Source organism: Cyclospora cayetanensis, unplaced genomic scaffold, assembly GCF_002999335.1.
Source record: "Cyclospora cayetanensis isolate NF1_C8 unplaced genomic scaffold, CcayRef3 CcayRef3_contig_37, whole genome shotgun sequence".
Lineage (NCBI taxonomy): Eukaryota > Apicomplexa > Conoidasida > Eucoccidiorida > Eimeriidae > Cyclospora > Cyclospora cayetanensis.
The window spans coordinates 179,825-196,785 of NW_020312336.1; the positions used below are offsets into that span (position 1 = coordinate 179,825).

The 16,961-nt window shown below is 50.5% G+C and overlaps 2 protein-coding genes across 2 annotated transcripts; both read right to left on the reverse strand.

Moving 5' to 3' along the window:
• Nucleotides 1-1,231: 1,231 nt before the first annotated feature.
• Nucleotides 1,232-8,406, reverse strand: LOC34618997. Its single transcript, XM_026334143.1, has 15 exons — nt 6,786-8,406; nt 6,329-6,535; nt 5,882-5,973; nt 5,399-5,543; nt 4,994-5,118; nt 4,766-4,862; nt 4,457-4,549; nt 4,123-4,217; nt 3,637-3,875; nt 3,251-3,411; nt 2,814-2,971; nt 2,329-2,450; nt 1,884-2,094; nt 1,684-1,743; nt 1,232-1,396 (listed from the first exon to the last, which is right to left on the reverse strand). Exons 1-15 carry the CDS (start codon nt 8,404-8,406, stop codon nt 1,232-1,234), a joined length of 3,591 nt encoding a protein of 1,196 aa, XP_026189928.1.
• Nucleotides 8,407-9,444: 1,038 nt separating this feature from the next.
• Nucleotides 9,445-15,106, reverse strand: LOC34618998. Its single transcript, XM_026334144.1, has 8 exons — nt 14,621-15,106; nt 13,907-14,330; nt 13,402-13,547; nt 13,071-13,178; nt 12,030-12,095; nt 11,582-11,629; nt 11,293-11,392; nt 9,445-9,647 (listed from the first exon to the last, which is right to left on the reverse strand). The coding sequence occupies exons 1-8, from the start codon at nt 15,104-15,106 to the stop codon at nt 9,445-9,447; spliced, it is 1,581 nt and encodes a 526-aa protein (XP_026189929.1).
• Nucleotides 15,107-16,961: the final 1,855 nt, after the last annotated feature.

A 16,961-nucleotide genomic window follows, 5' to 3' on the forward strand; every position in this document is an offset into this window, starting at 1 on the left:
AGAAGATACATCTGTACCCCAGTCTCAGTACGACGCATGCAAGACACCTCGCAAAGAGCTGAAACTCTAGGAAGGAATCACACGCAGTAGCAGCGATGCCAGGGAAGAAGCAAACCGGAGAAGGCCAGGGAACCGGCCGTTTTTTGCCACTTTTCCGCAGTGGCGGTGCTCAGCCTAGTGCAGTCTGCTGCCATATGTAGGTCGCCACATTGCAACAGGACGTTTGTGCAGGAGGCAGTTAATTAAGCTGTATACCACGAGGTATGCCTACACAGATGCAAGCGGCGGGAGCGCTATGAGTACCTACAACCGGGAGTGATTGAAGTTAAGGCTAGAAGTAGGAGGAGGTAGGGGGAGAAACTGAGATATCGCGACGGTTGCATCTATTGTGCAGACAGGCTGGCCAACCAACAAAGCTGATGGTGTTTTGAGTGTATGGCATCGAGCTACGCTTTCGGCTTTCCGGTCCCGGGATTTTTCCCAGGTCAAGATTCCCTCGGGGAGCAGCGGCACCCTCACGTTCACGTGTCTACACGCTGTGGGTTAGCAAAGGTTGGCCCTGGCTCACCTTTCCAGGACATGGACAGCTATTCAAACCCCTGGGATGGTTTCTCTTTGCAGCATGACATTTCGCACTTAGTTCAGGAGTAGAGCACGAGTTCAAGATTTATATAGATATAAAATTTCCAGCAGCCTTCCTAAGTATTGCTTAGTTAAAGAACACCTACAGCTGACACTAGCTGAAATACCTTGAGAGAAACAAGCTGAGGTTCAGTGTGACAGAAGAATATTGCAGTGAAAGTGAGTTCGGTAGCAAAATAATCACTAAGAGAAAGATGGACTACCACACACAGTGACAACGCTCTGATTGGCGGGTCCTAAAAGTGTGTAGCAGCATGCAAACAATGATTCTACCTATAGCGGTATAGTTCACAAAACACTGCACGCCCAAGCGGCAATCAGCGTGACAGTGGAGGAATATTCTAGAAAAGTACTAAATGGTACTAGGACACGCATAGTCTGCCATCAAGCCAGGAGACCTCGGTCGGCAGGAAATTGACAGCTATTGACAGCGCATACATTACCACGTACCAACGGAAATTGGCAGAAAGAACCTACTGCGCCAGTCGGCGTCCAAAAGTACAAACTCTATACTATTGCATATACCTTTTACAAAACTGCGAAAAGATGTAAGCTTCCCCTTTTTTATGAGGTAGCACAGATACTATAATTACTCTAAAGCCTCGGCATGTTGTGAGTCTAGTTCACCACCCGGAGGACTGTCCACTGCGAACATATCGCTCTCTACGCGGGGAATTGACTTCTCCCTCAACAAACCAATACTGGTGTCTTCTTTGTCATCTTCCAAAACCTTGACAACTTTCTTTGGAGCTTTCTTTTGCTTTGAGGGGGTTGACCGCTTCTTCCTGAGAAAAGCATGCAACAAGCTCCATTCTACAAGTTAGCGTTCTGGAGTTGTCACACAGCACCAAGCTGCTCATAATCCCCCACTGCGCTTGGAAGCACTGCATACTGGAAGCACATATATGTATACATATATGTGCTTCCATATATATATATATATATGTATATATATATATATATATATATTGGGCAGAAAAATACCTCAAGAGTAGGGAAAACTCACATATGAGTGTAGATGAGGAAGCCACAGACAAGCACCAACAATAGCACCGTAATAGCGCCTAGAGTAACTGCGGCTATTGCCATTGCGCTCCATTCCTCGTCAGCTGCAAGTAAGTCAAAGATGGAACAGCAAAATACATACAGACACACATCAGCATGTATACGAGATGCAACCATCGCTATGCGCTGGGCCAATATCATAGCACAGGACTGGGGGGAAGGTATGAGGAAACTACCGTACCCCCTAAAGTGCCAGTGTATTTCAACTGCACATCACATAAAGGATTGGAGTGGTCCCTCTCCTTAGCATCGCTGCTAAAAGCAGTGGCTGCAACTCCGTCTGTGGGGCTATTTTCCTGTGGACTTGTGCTGCTATTCAAGGATAACGGGATTCTTGTTGATGCCTGTAGCTGTCCCGATTTGTATACCTCAACCTGGATATCAGCCCTGTATCAAACGACAAAACATACAAAAAGCTAGCCTAATAAGCTACACAAGAAAGTCAGGTGTGCTTGTGAACACGCAAAAGCTTGTGGAGGTGCAAAACCTTCAAAACAATGTACGCATAGTGGGCAAAAGAAAGCTTCGCAAGACAAATGTTCCAGGAGCTTCCTGTCTCATGACGGCATAGCACAAGTATCTCAACCATAAGAACTGCAATATATTTTCCCTAGTGCTTACGTATACATGCCTTCTGCATATCCACGGATGTATACGCTCGGCGCGTACTTTTCGCCAGCATCCAGATCGACTATCATATCGGTACATTTCATCTGGCACCACATGCCTCCCATACGTGCCATCTGCAAAGCCCACCACAACAACACCTACTAGCACACAATGTTGCTTGAGAAAAAAACCAAAGTAATGCAGTCTTCTGTTACAGTGCACCATGACTACAGGCCAACAGAAGAGAGCACTGACGCAGTTACGAAGGAAAAACTCAATGCACACCAACAACCAGAGTTACAGATGCCCCCCTGATATACACAGAGCCCATGAGTGCATACCCAGAAGCATTTACCCCAATCGTGCAGGGCTGTGTTCATAACTACCAACAAACGATCAAACGTAACGATTTGCACACATAGGCCACAGTCTTGTATCGAACTCACTACATTAAGATGATTACACGAGGTGATTCTCATGGACTACGTCCTGCCTACCAAAACTGCGGCCATCGCATCGGGAGCGCCACCATACTGAGTGGTTTCTTTTGCAGCTTCCAGTTGTTGCAGTGTAGCTAAAATGATATCTTTAACTTCAGCCGCAGTGACCTCTGAGTTTGCTTTTGCAAATACTCCATAAACCAGAGCTGCAACTCCTGGAAAAGTAATGTGAAGGATGCAAACAAAGCACACAAATATGTGAAAGGATACACATCTTGATGCACAGCCCGTTATTTTGACATTACCTCTCGGTCCGTGGGGTACCCATTTTCATCGGACAGCTATCGATGCGTACTAAAGCTTGCGCCATAGATATAGATATACTGTAGGGGTTAAAGACATGCTTGAGGATCTGTGGCAGTTATATTGTCCTGTGTGCAGCAACAAAACAACTCCGGGATACAGCGATGAGGGGGCAGCGCCCACTGACATACCAGATACATGTGGCGCAGCCATGGAAGTCCCTGAGAGGTATTCATAGTCCTGGTTAAGATACGTCGAGTAAACCCGTTCTCCTGGAGCCAGGAGCGTCACTGATTTCTTTCCGTAATTGCTAAAAGGGGAGAGGTCTCCATCCGAGTTGTAGGCACCGACACTAAACATTCACAGAGCACAGAAATCACCTTTGAAAGTCGTTGAGAAATGATACTTTCACTGGTGCAGCAGAAGGTGTGCCAAAGTGCGCATTCTGGAGGCCGCATGAGCAGCATGAACATTTAACCACACGTATGCCATGCGAGCCAACAGCTCGCCCACCCACGTGATAGGACCATCTGCAAACAGAAGAGCGAGCACAGGGGTTGAGGCGAAGTGAACTCACGAAATAGTATGCTTGTAGTCGATGCCAGCGGGAAAGTAAGGAAGTAAGTCGTTGTTGCTGCTACTGTTGCCGGCAGCATTAACAATTAAGCTGCCCAAACCTTTTCGCATGCACATAGCCCTCTGAATAATGAGCTCCAAAGATGCTGAGGTCTCCGTAGAGCCCCAACTATTGTTGACGACGTGCGCACCGCCCAAGAGAGCGTACGAAATGCCCCGCACCCCGCTGCCGAGGCTCCCCTGAACAGGTAAAAAACACGAGATATCTTTTGGCGTAAAGGACCCTCACAAGAGGACATCTACATAAACATTTCTTCGCTGATATCACGCCACGCACCCTCATGGTGCTTCCCAGACACGTCTGACCATTACATATCACACACACACCCACGCACGCTATACTTACCCACATAAGGGCACAACACACCCAAACGCAATTACACACGCACCCTATAGATCATAGATGCTTGCTTAAACATCTATTTACCTTTCCACTAGCGTCGAACTGCTGTACATTCATTAGCGAGACGTGCGGAGAGCATCCTACAATTGCCTCTTCGTTGGCGACTCCTCCAATAGTTCCTGGGAATCAGGAAGGCGCCCACACCAAAGCCTCGCTGCGGCATGTATTGTATGCAATCGCACTACTCCTCTACGTCGCACTTTCAAAGATACGTGGTGTTTTCAGGTTCGCTAAGGTGCTATAGCTTCGGGTGCTTGCTGAGACCGTGAACAATGAGGACTGCTGCTCAGGTCTTCATGTATGAAGCATCAATCAACTTCGAAAGGTGACAGCGAAATACTGAGAACCAGTGTCTCACCTGCAACATGCGTCCCGTGTCCGTTGGCGTCTAATATATGATTCGAGTCTGTGGCGAAATTCCATCCATTGACGTCGTCAACGAAGCCGTTTCCTAAGCGGCAGAGAGCAGAGACGCATCATCGCCCCGCTTGTGAAATAATGAAGCCTCCGCAGTACCAGCGGAATCCGTGTAAAAGTAAGAATGCAAGCAGCCAAAAACAGCAAACTGGCGGAAAATCGGCCCCCGAACTCTTGCGTGCGAGGCAAACGTGATATCCCTACACCATCAGCCCCCCGTGGAGCCCCCTTTATACTCAAATGCACTTACCATCATTGTCCTTGCCGTCAACCACTTCCCCCCGGTTATGCCACGCGTTAGCATCCAGGTCCAGATGCCTTGATATTCCAGAGTCCACAACTGCCACCTGTGCACGCACAAATCATCATCAGATATCCCACCTGCCTAGCGAGAGGTACCAACCTAAGCGATACACGCTTCGGCATGAATAGCACATGCCTAAAAGCAGTTCACAGACAGTGGGGAGCTTTCGCTCACAACTACGTCCTTCGAGCCCTTCTCGCCGTGCATCCACGCATGCACGCATCTGGCCGCATATATCCCCCAGAGTTTGTCTTCAAGATCCGGGTCCCCCGGTATACGCGAAGACACAGGGGAATCGCCTGGAAACCACAAGAACAGATTCTCAATACTCTGGAAAAAGAACAAGCGCTATCTCGCCGTACAGGACGTCTAGAGCACACTGCTTCACGGCCAACAACGTGTTGGTGAGTTGCTGACACTTTTGCACAAATTCTTCCCTACCCAACTGGAAAATACACGAAGCAGGCGCCTGGATAGACACGAATGTTTGCTCGTGCTGCCAGCAAGGGCCCCTTGAGCCATGCGTGAGCCCCTCTTTCTGAACAAGGGGACGGAGGCAGCAATGACACAAAGGCCTACCGCTCAGAAGATGCGCACGGGCCGTTGCCTTAGCAGAACATTGCTCCTGAAGTGCCTCCTTGGCCTGCAAAAATATGGGCCTTTGGAAGGGAGGTAAAGGCGGCTCTGGAAGGTCTTGATCGACCGGTACCATTTGCAGCGACATCTACGAGCACAACATCCCATCAAACCCCGAAGGAGAAGAAACATTCCATGCAGAGCCTCGAAAGGTAAGTGCAGCAGGTCAGATTTCACCTCAAACGCCGCACAGCCCTACACACCACACACTCCACTGTGGGGTTCACACCCCAAAACTTTGCGGCAAACTCTAAAACCCGCCCGTAGAGCTGTTCTCCACAAGTGCACAGCCAAAGAGCGTCCAGAGACGGATACAAAAAGGCCTCACGCTCCCCCACGGGCTGCCCTCAACATACATGACTCTATCGAGGCACTGTGTACGGTCTCCATCATTTATATTTGTTGGCAGATTGTGGAATGCCTCACAGATTTCGAAAGCTCCCAGAAAACAATGCGGTCACCATGCAGCTCCAACAGCCTATTGAGCATCCTGTGCACCCCACTACCCTCGGAGAAATCTGCGCAAGGAACAATAATCGTAACGAGTAGATAGTCTGAGAAGGTTCGGACAATGACCCTTCCTGCAAGAGTCGTGTGTGAGCGCGCAATCCCATGACCCTACAAACAGGTAACTGTAGATGCTTCGCACAGTGACTTCGATGGGGCAATAAAATGCCATCCAAAATGCCCTGCCCTAACAGATGCCTGTACCAAGGAAGGACGGTAAGCTTGTACTATATTAGAAATCTAGAGGGATTCCTAGGTGTCAGGTCTTAGTAAGAACTCGGACTAGTGTTGCTCAGCTGGTCTTTGTAACGGTGACGCTATGTATCCTCAGAAGTGTACCCCATGCCTCCTGCCAGATTCTTTTACCTGCGTGTGGGGGTAACTGAAGAATGATCATATCCACGGCCCATAGGATCTCGCACATGTAGTTCGTCCCATCTTCCAGAACCGATAGCAGCTCATCGCATAAGTGCTTGATGCTCTCTGCGCCTTCCTTTGTTTGCATAAAGCTAGTACCACCAGCAGCTGTCTGCGGGCTGTCCAGGGGGCTAGCGAAAGAAACCACCAGATCGACTGAGCATAAAAACGCATACCTTTCATAGGGAGAGCAGAGTATGCACAGTAGCAGCGCAAGCAGGTGGTCTCACTATTTAAACCAAAGCAACAAGAAAGGGGCACATAGAGTATCGGTGAGGAAAAGAATAGTGCGCAAAAATTTTGGTGGATCCCGCTCCGAAAGCTAAGGGTTCTGTGTTTTTCTTGAAGAGCCAGTGATGGCTCTTCCAAAAGAACGAGCGATATGACGAAACGGCGAGGAACGCACTTGGGGCGTCCGGTTCCTTGCGGTTGTGTCTCTGTATCTCATGAAGAATATCTTCAATATATACTTTTGCTGCGGCAGCTCCCTCCTCCTTGGAAGCCCCCTGAAGGAAAGAAGCGGGCCCCCCCCTTTGCTGCAGAACAGAGTAAGGACCATGATTGCACTGCTGCAGTGGCACTTTTGCGTTGACCGTCTTGATAACGACTGTCAATGGCTCGTTGGTCGTGTTCTGTAACTGAAGCCGTCGTGTTAAAAACTTAGAAGCCTTCTCGCTGTATGCCAGATTAATGACACCGGTGCACGAATAATCCAAATACGTGGCGTCCACTGTTACGCCCCCAACGGTGTGTATGCACTGAGATTTCTTTTCGCTAACTGTTCGCGCTTGAGGATTACCAAGCAGAGTCCCTGTGTAAATATCCACTACGTCTGAAGGGAGCCAGCCCCTGCCATATGGGTTAACGGGTGGAGTTTCCACTTGGTCCGACACAGAGCCTTCCTCTGGTGTTGTGTAGAACCTGCTTCTAGCCGGTCTGCTTCCAGATGGATTACCTGAACTCATAGAGCCCCCATCCACACCACGCATAGTGTTATTCCCTGAAGGCGTATAGCTGCTGCCATCGCCATCATCCAAAGGCGTGCCAACGTATCTGCTTCCAAAATACCTGTGTCTTGGATATGTCGCTGATCTATGCTCAGGATTCGTGGGGTGTCTATAGCCAAGCGAACTACGGAGTTTCCTATAAAAGTACTCCGGGTAACCTCTAATATACCGACTTTCTCCGCTATCGTTGACGCCGGACGACCCTTCATGTGACGATCCTAAGGCAGAAACTGTCGAAATACTGGTACCAGCAGCTCCACTCTGCTCCTGACCAGTTGCTTCGGACTCCGAGGCGGTTGAGAGCTCTTCAGCAGCCTCTGCCACACTACCTTGAGCGGCCTCTTCTGCTCTCGTCTGTTCCTCAGCGTGTTTATCAAGGAGCGGAAGTTCCTCAAAGTCTTTTGGCGGACCAGAATGCTTAAGGTCTTCTGACTCTGGGGACTCGGTCGACCCCGAGGGATTCCAGCTCCACACAGTGGACACCGATTTTGAGTTGCTGGAATCGGCTTCGCCGGCAAGAAATGCAGATGCTTCATTGGCTTCAGCAGGTCCAACGTCCGCTACTATGTGGCGACTGACTATCTGAACTCTCTCTCCTGAGTGCAGGGTCTGGCCGGCCATTACGCTATTGGTGACCTCTGCAGCCGATTGAGCGGAGGCAGTAGATTCTACAGAAAGACGGGGCCCTGTAGGGCCAGCGGGATCACGCAGGAAAGATGTTGCGTCATCAGCTTTTGGGGAGGCCGAGGACGCAGACTTCTGCTGTATGAACGCACCGTCACTAGCGCCACCATCAAGAAGCACCGGCCGACCCACCCGGAGGGATTCTTTGCCCACCCCTGAGCTGGCAGGAGAAGCCTCATGAGAAGCGAATTCGAGTGTGGGACGATGCGAAGCATGAAGCACTTCACTGGCGCGTTCATCGCGCAAAGTCCCAAAGGCTGTAAATGAGCCATGCAGCACAAAGACGAAGGCCGCAAGAATGACCCAGCGACCTGCTCTAGTTATAGGACTCCCCATAATAATGAATCTTGCTTGGAATTAACGGGACAGATAAGGGGTGAGAGGCGGACGCAAGATACCACAAAGGCGTGGAATCAGCCTCGTTGAGACACGCAGGAATGGTCAAGCGTCTTGCTGTGGCTATCGCACTACAGAAGAGAGTTGAGTCCCAACGTCACGGCATCGTGCAAAATTCTGCATAAAGTAAACAAAGCCTCTTGTTTGGTGGGGGATGAAGCAAGAAGAAGCAGATACAGTACCGCTTGCATCGACCCCACGCTCACCCTAACTTGCAGGGAACCATTCAACTTGTGGCTCGGCAGAAACACTGCGAAGTTCATGAGCAGAGGACAAAATAACGCGCGTTAAAGAGCATATGACTCGAATAAAACAGGGGAAACAGATAGTACACTGAGTATCTAGGCACATCGAGCCGTCGATGCCCAGAGGCTGACACCCAACCGACAGCTGCAGCACGGAGGGACTCCGGCTGCTTGCTTCGAAACGCACGAAAGCAACAAACCGCATGGTACATTACAAAATCTCGGAACATCAATTACAAGGTGATTCGTTGAGGACAATCTGTGCAATGGAGCAACTCCGATGAAAACAACTCCTGTGTTGCACTATATCTACTTGTCGCTGGCTTCGAACCTAGAGTCATAGGGAAGCACATGCCATGCTTTCCTGGTTCTCAAACGTTTTGACCCGCGTTACAAATTCATTAATGTCGGGCTGCTATCCTACCAAGTGTACGGACTCTTGCAAGTCGTGTCCCTGGCAGTCGACAGAATACATACAAATGGCTGATAGGGAGCTTGACTTTTCACCGCTAGTCATTTCCCGGCGCGCCCTCCGCGATGCTTTTGCAGTCAATTACGCACATACATTGTGATTACAAGACTCACTTGAATATTAGCTGGGTGTATCGGCCTAGTCCATACTGTGTATTTTGTGCGGTTGTATTAGATAGCACTGGCACATAATATGCCCTGTTGACAGATGGCGTTCGGTTAATGCGCATGTTATGTCAGTCCTTAGGGCTCCCTGGACTGCTCAAAGAGCGCAGTTGTTTCTATCTTGATTGCCTCTAGGCTCCCCGTGCGTGGAGCCCCGAGGGTGAACGCGAGAAAAGCGGGAACTTGGGTTAAGGGCTATGAGTAGGGGCTCTTTTTTTCCAAGACTTTCCTCAGCTTCGATGGTGTTGGCGGCCTTATTCAGTGCGTGCGCCTTTGAGAGCACCGTCTGAGCAGTCCAGGCTGACACACTCACGCATATATATGTATATATACATATATATATGTGAATATTCAGATGCATATACTCACACTGTCCATTGCATTACCGCAGTGCGTTGGCCCACAATATGCATTTTTACGATAGATTCAGCACCGCGCTGCACAAAATGGAATAGATGAACAGCTGAACCTTCTGTCTAATAATTAGAAGGCATGTATATCCTATGACAGCGATTGTCTGGGAATGGCTTGGCTCAGTGGACTGGGAGCCGTCTCCCTGGCTCGACAGGTCACAATCTGACCTAGTATACTTTCCCTGAATACCCCCACAAGGAGCACTGTTCTTAGGAGGGAGATCCATGGAAAAACTAATAAAATAGATATGCCACTACGTTTACGATTGCTGCTTGCCTGTTCACAAGTGTTTCCACAAAAGAACTGCCTTTTATCGTGTTTTATCTCTTCATATGCCTACTGGTTTTAGCTCTTACTGAGTTGCTGGGCTGCTGCCGTGACGCTTCGAGGCTTTTGCTTCATGGGCATGCTGTCGCGAACCTTGCACATGCAATTTCGCAAATTAGGCAGTGGGTTCAAAGGGTACTAGCTTTCTTGCAGTTTGGTGCATGTGGAGAATAGCGTTTCTGCTTTACATGCATTCTGTCGAAGCATACAGATTAGTGTTTCATTTAGCCCCTTATTTACACTGAATAAAGGTTGCCTGTTCATGGCAATGCGCATATGCAGTTTCTTCAGTATTTAGTTTATCGGTAAGAATATGTATGTTCTAAAATGAGCGTTTTATTATATATTGCCCGAAAATTCCCCCGCTTTCCTAGGCAGCCGCACTTGCCAAGTGCCACCTGCGGCTGCCTGCCCGTGACTCTTAAGATGAGACTTCGAGTCATTTACGCTGCGCCTCGCTGCCTGCCTGCATATGTTCCCGCCAATACCTTCTCTCTACTTTCCCCTAAATCAGATCAGTAAGGCCATTCCTGTTGCGGTACGGTGACCCTAGTGCTTTGATTAAAATTATTACAAACTAGTCAACAGAAGAGTTAGCGGTTCCGGTAGAGACAATGAATTCGTTCAGCCGAGAACTCCTGGTGCATTTGCAAATCCTTGAGTACGCGGCAGCTCAAGTAGATAGCGCAAACATCTTGCCACACTGAAGAGCCCCCATTACACGGCAATTAGTCGGGTTGACTCATCCAGCACGGCCAAATCATCGAGATCGTCCGATGCGGCGCTTGGATGCTGAGGCCCCAGGGCATTCGAGAGGTGAGAGGGGCTAAGCCGAAAGAAGGCACCATACGCAAGGCAGCCAAGGACGCAAGCTGAATCAGTAGAGTCGCACACACTTCGCAAAACGAGCTGGGCTGGCGAGACAGTGAAGGTCGGTGCGCATCGACAAAAACCCACCACTGAAGTTGCGCAACTACGGCAGCAGTGGCCACTGACGCCAGGACCAGCAATCAGGAAACTTACCAAGGAAGAGCCAATTGCCGCAGTATAAGAGGGCCGCGAGCGTCGGCGTTGCTGCAGCAGCACCATTCCAGTCGATGGCTGTTTAATAGAAGCACCCAGCAGCTCAAAGCTCATAGAGCAGAGGCTTAGTAGTAGGCGGAAGAGAATTGCGACACACAGGGGCATACAAGCATTCGCGTACCGAACGCCACCCGAGAAAGGGCCGCAGCGAATATGGTAAGGCGGCACGAGGTGCCTGCAGCTGCTGCGTGGAGTGAGCAGCTAATCGCGTCCGATCCATTCTGCAGCAGCCGGTGTAACACAGGACGCAATACATCGAACAGTCCATAAAGAAGCAGCGTCAACACTGCTCACAAGGAGATCCTCGAAAAGCCTCGAAAAAGCCTTGAACCAGCTAGAATGAGGGCTACGAAAAACCGTTCTACTTCACTGGAAGAGACTGCGCACTGGTTGCCTTAAAGCTCCCTTACATGAGGCGTGAACATTTGATTGCCGAAAGACGCATACTGCGGTGCCGCCTGCGCAACAACCGAGGAGCACGAAAGACGCAGGTAAAGAAAAGGTAGCGATGTGGGCGCCACAAGCAGATAGAACCAAAGGGCTCTTTGTTCAGCCTGCGCCATGTTTTGTCAAATACTGTTTTTGCTGGTGCATCGGCTGTTGGATGAACAAACGTGCCCTAAGCTGCTCCACGGAGGAAAGCGCATAGCAAAGTTGCCAATCACTCATAAAGAGATTTCAGGAGCTTTTCAGAGCAAATCAAGCAGATCATGCGATTTTCCTGGATCCGCAACGAGCTACAGGCGTTGCGGGGTTGCCCCTGCAGCTGCGCGCCATTCCGTGTGAAAAGTACACCAACCTCGTCCTCCGTCGGACTGAAGAGTGGAGGAGGAGTCAATGGTCAACTGTCTAACCTACCGTGAAGATGCATAGGGCAGCGGCCAGGATGTGATTGGCGAGCAAGGCGGACAGCAACAACAGCACCTGAGAAACCACCCAGACTGAAGCAAAAGAGCCACTGATGTCGCAAGGAGCACCCAAGCATGAATTTTTCTCCTCATCGAGCCGGAAGGACGGCAGCTGTTTCTCGCTGCTCTGCCCACAAGAAGTGCTGAAAAAACGGGATCAGGACCTGAGGAGAAGAGCCGAAACTCTTGACTTTCATGTGTTGTTGCAGCTCGCGGGCTCCTTTGTGCTCATCTGAATACCGCAGCAAAAGCTCCAGGAGGCCGTAAAGGCCCCCAAAGAGCAGAAGCAGCAGCCAGCAACAGACCAACCAGAGATCGGCAGGGGGGTACTGAGGCAGAGCAAACACCATGGCAGACGAGAGTATGGGCGGGTGTGTTTCCGATCCTGTTGATCCAGAAAGGTCGGCGGATGCGTTCTTGCCGGCATGTGGTTCCTAAGAGGTGGACGGCTATAGCACGCAGGAATGAATCTCGTTCTCATTAAAGCCCCTTCGCGCATATTGGTGGTTTGAAGACACGAGTGCCGAGAACTCTGTACATACTGCCGACAAAGAAGCGCCTTAGCCATGAGGAAGACGCGGCAAGCGTACCGACGAGAGGAAGAGCAACATTGCATCTGCAGGGGTCAAGGGGCCTTCGGAGAAAGGGGCTGCAAAGCCGCAGCGCCAGCCGCAAGTGGAATGTTTTAGACGCCACAGGAGAGCCGTAGCCAGGGAAAGCAGCATTAAAACAAGCAACAGCAACACGCCCACGCCAACGAGCCTTCGGAAGTGGAGCGGCAAGCGGCACAGAAGCGAGTAAGTCGACATGGGGCCCTGTTCGGCTTCCTGCACAACGCCAACACGAGGACGGAGAGTGGAGCGCCTGGTGTATATGCGCCTCTCGTCTCTCCATTTAACGGCGCTCGAGTAGAAACGGCTGAAAAAGGATGGCTAATCGAGCTCACTTCCGAGCATACGTCACGAAATCCCACAAATGTTGCCACGCGCACCTGGAGCTGATAGTGCTTCTCGCTGCACAGGCGCTGCTGGATCCTCAGTCTCTCGAGCACTTCTCGATCTTTGGCCCCCATGGCGTGCAGGTTCCCCGCGTACTTGCTCTGCGACATGCGACGGCAGCAGGAAATCCAGCGATCCAAACGCATTCTTCAACAGGGCATCTAAGCACGCTCAGCGTGTCAGAATCACGGTCCATTCTGCCCGTGCGTTTGCAAGTTTTCCTGCTCTTCCCCGCAGTCTGTGTCTGGCACCTCTTGACGCTTTGCCTCTGAAAGCGGGTATAAAGGCATCCCCCCACACAGTCCGAGGGCAGTCCAACAGTACCTGGATCCTTCGTTGCTGCTCGCGCAACGCAGTGATCTCTTGCTGCACTTGCTGCTGCTTTTGATGCGTTGAAGGGCCACGCCGAAGCCATGCCAGGGGCACTGCCGCGAGGCCGAACGCACCGAAGAAAATCCACACCACTTGCGCTGAACGCACACACCCCAACAAGCAGCCAAAGCCTCTCCCCCAATTAAGTACAGCTGTGGAAAGCGCGCAGTCGAAATAGCCTTTATGGGACCCTAAGGACTAAGGAAGGTGTACGCACAGGCGAGCAAGTACACAAACAACGCAACGACATACACAAAATGTATGCATCCCTATATGTAGATAGATATATGTATATATCCATATAAACTCTTTTTCTGCCAGCAGGTGCTGAACCTTGTAGCGCATGGGTCTACGCAAGTCTGCACACGAGTTCCTCTCTCGCCTTTTCCCCACTCTTCATCAAGAGTTCATACGAAAGCCTGGCGGAACCGTAGTGTAGTGTAGGGACGGCGCTTACCCGCGCAAAGGAAGCAGGCGCCAAGGAAGAGTAAAGAGTCGACGCCTGTCTTGTGCACTCCTAAGAGTTGAGCCGTATAGAGCTGGATAGCTTCCGAGTCCACCTGCCGTGCCGCTGCTGCTGCCTTTACGGCTGCTGCGCTTGCTGCGGCTGCAGCAGCAGAGGCAGCAGCGGCAGCCGCTGCCATGAGGCCTGCAGGGTTGGATGATGCATGAGGGTTCTGTGGCACATTTGGTGCGTTCTGCTGAGTAGGTGTGGCGTAGCTCTCGACTGTCTTGAAAAATGTTGGAGAGGGCATCCCTGGCCTCAGAGCGAGAAGGATAAGCAATATCGCACCAAGTCCAACCACGTAGCACCCCGTCCTTTTCAAGGCGACAAAACACGTCTCGCATGGCAACGCATCATACTCGTCGACATCTTGCGCCTAAAGGGACAAAGAGCACACGTTGCTGCTTTTAAAAGTACACAGTACAACCAGGATACGCGGATCCTCAGTCAAAGATATCCACATACATGCATATATCACACACATGCATACATAGGTGCATACACACACAGCCACACATACACACATACATGCACACAATACACATATCCCCTCAACGTACTTGCACAAAAGTTGTAAGGGATCCTCACACCCCCCTGCATGCAACGGATGCCATACAGGAGGGGAGATGCAAAGATCAGAGAGGCAGAGGATCGCTGGGAGCTTACGCGTCTCCTGTTACTTTCGTTCGAGTAGAATATTGCGGCGGGCGTCAGCAGGAAGCAGCAGATAAATACAGCAAAGCCAAGGAACGCATACATGCGCTGTAGCAGCTCTACGGTCAGCGGCAGAAAAGCATTCTTCAGAGCTCTCCACCCTTCAGCAGCAGCAGCTGCTGCAGCTGCCCCCGCAGGAGTAAATGCTGAAGCTGTATTACTTGCATGCGCGGCAGCTGCTGCTTCTGCTACAGAGGGCGCCGGTGCCCCATCCGAATCAGCTTGCGCTCGCAGTGATCCGGATCCCATGCTTGAGGCGAGCATGATGTCGATAGGCACGAGAAATGCCAGGAGCAACGCCAAGGTGAGCGTACAGCAGAACGTAAACGCTGTGGCCGCATTGCTCTTCTTACAATCGACAAAGTGGTAATACAAAAGTATTGGCAGCACCACAGCAGCGCTGGCAGCAGCCAACGCCCCAAAGCCAACGAGTAGCATTGCCTTGTTCCTTATGGCAACCCCATTTCTCCGGTTTGTTGCAACAAATCTGCACCGAACTTCTGCGCCGTTTCCTCGAAAGGCAACGCTACTGCATAAGGCACAAATGGTCAGTCCTGCCACTCAGCCCCTCTAGCACTAAAGTTCCGTCCTTAGAGCAATGTGGGCTTCGTGCCTTTGACATGGCCCATGTGGCAAGCGGCCGTGTTGCCGCCTTTGGTAGTATGTTGGCGGGGCAGGCCCTTAGGCGCCCAGCGGACTAAAGGAAGGGCTTCGTGTGATTGAGACGAGCAGAGAAGCTCAAACGAAGTTTAGAAATGTGAAATATCTCTAAAGAGGGGTTCTTTGCAACAACAAACGCGCAAGCCGTGCTCCTGCGGCATGGCTCAGCGCAAACGGACCGCTATGTGACCAGCCCACTAGGAAGACCAGGCTTTCTAATCCTGTAGAATTTTGGAAATTGCGTAGATGAGAATGGCAAGCCCATTCTATTGACGCGCGGATTGCGGGGTTTTGTTGCAGGTGGATGCTTCCTTCATCACATATCATGTCGGTCGTCAAGGGTCTGCATGCTTTGGCAGGTGCGTTGTCTCACCAAGTGCCGAATCAAGTGGCAAGTATTCTACACGGAAATAGTCTGCACAATTTTGTTTTATCGTCATGCCCGGTAATGACAGGAGTCTACTTAGCCCTCAACTGTGCAGGTTAATTAGCGTTCGCGCTGCCATAGTGATAAAGCAGCCCTTTCGTAATACTCGCACTGCAACCAAGGCTAACTCTGCTTCTTAGAAGCTGCAATCCCTTTTGAATCAAAAGGAGGACTCATTGTGGCTTTTTGGTCGCCGGGTGAGAGCCGCTGCAATGGCGTTGCCCAACTCAAACGGCAAAGCCGACATTTGTCTGCGATGTCCCGAGCATGACTCAGCTGCAAATGAACTCAGCAATCGAGTAAATGAACTACTTTTGGGTATGGCTTGACCGATTATTGAAAAGGGTGCATGCTCAGCGCACTAGCTCTCATTCTTCAGAGTACTTTCTCCTTGACGCCTTCTGTCGTTTTAGTGGCACAAGACAGCGGGGAGTGGCGGAACAAATGCTGCAGAGAGTGCAATTGTTATCGTGCAGTGACTCCATCAAAACTATTGCATTGGTTTTCTTGTGGAAATTGAGGTCAGGTAGTGAAGCACTGGAAACTGAGAGTCGGAAGCATTTGGAGGGAATGGCGACCAAAGCCCAATATATCGAGGAGCAGCAGCTAAAAGTGGGTCGGCTCCTGTATTTTTTTACAGATTATAGCTCTAAAAGCGTTTGCTTGCTTCCCTCACATTTCTCTTGAGCTCTAGGGGGGAAACGACCATGCGACGGCAAAGCTTGTCACGAACAAGAATAACACGCGTTGGCTCCCTCTTTAGACGAATGGCTCTGTAAATAGAAACCAGGCTAGGATTTGTACGCATGAATTCTTGTTGTCACCATAGCATAACTTCGGTATTTTAGCAGTGCCTGTTTCTAAGCTTAAGCATCTGGATTAAGGATTAGCAGTGCACTGCGCCTCAGACAGTGGGGCAACGAATTGCAGAACAGCTAAAGCCGCTTCAAGCTGAGAAGAAGCTCCTGTTGACTGCAATGAAATGCAGAAAACTGGAAGAACGCCTCCACAGGCAAGCCAGCTACTGCCCACTTAAGCTCACCACGCGCCCATATTGAATGTACAGGCGAAGAGCGCTACTTCTGAAGATTTAAACCCAATGGCCACATAAGGAACAACACTATTCTGCACAAAACAAAGCCTTACGTGCTAGTAAGGCACAGCGATAATGATGGTGCTCGCCCCCCTCAGGTTGCAGTGTGAGGC

What these genes read in the sequence shown, in the direction of transcription:
- LOC34618997 (XM_026334143.1), bottom strand. Translation starts at nt 8,406, where the DNA reads ATGGGGAGTCCTATAACTAGAGCAGGTCGCTGGGTCATTCTTGCGGCC. An exon ending in CCGTGCGCATCTTCTGAGCG is followed by an intron (nt 5,119 to 5,398) that starts GTAGGCCTTTGT and finishes TGTGGTTTCCAG; the next exon opens with GCGATTCCCCTGTGTCTTCG. An exon ending in GACTACAAGCATACTATTTC is followed by an intron (nt 3,412 to 3,636) that starts GTGAGTTCACTT and finishes GTGAATGTTTAG; the next exon opens with TGTCGGTGCCTACAACTCGG.
- LOC34618998 (XM_026334144.1), bottom strand. Translation starts at nt 15,106, where the DNA reads ATGCTACTCGTTGGCTTTGGGGCGTTGGCTGCTGCCAGCGCTGCTGTG. An exon ending in CGCCTGCTTCCTTTGCGCGG is followed by an intron (nt 13,548 to 13,906) that starts GTAAGCGCCGTC and finishes GTGTGCGTTCAG; the next exon opens with CGCAAGTGGTGTGGATTTTC. An exon ending in CTGCCCTATGCATCTTCACG is followed by an intron (nt 11,630 to 12,029) that starts GTAGGTTAGACA and finishes GTTGTTGCGCAG; the next exon opens with GCGGCACCGCAGTATGCGTC.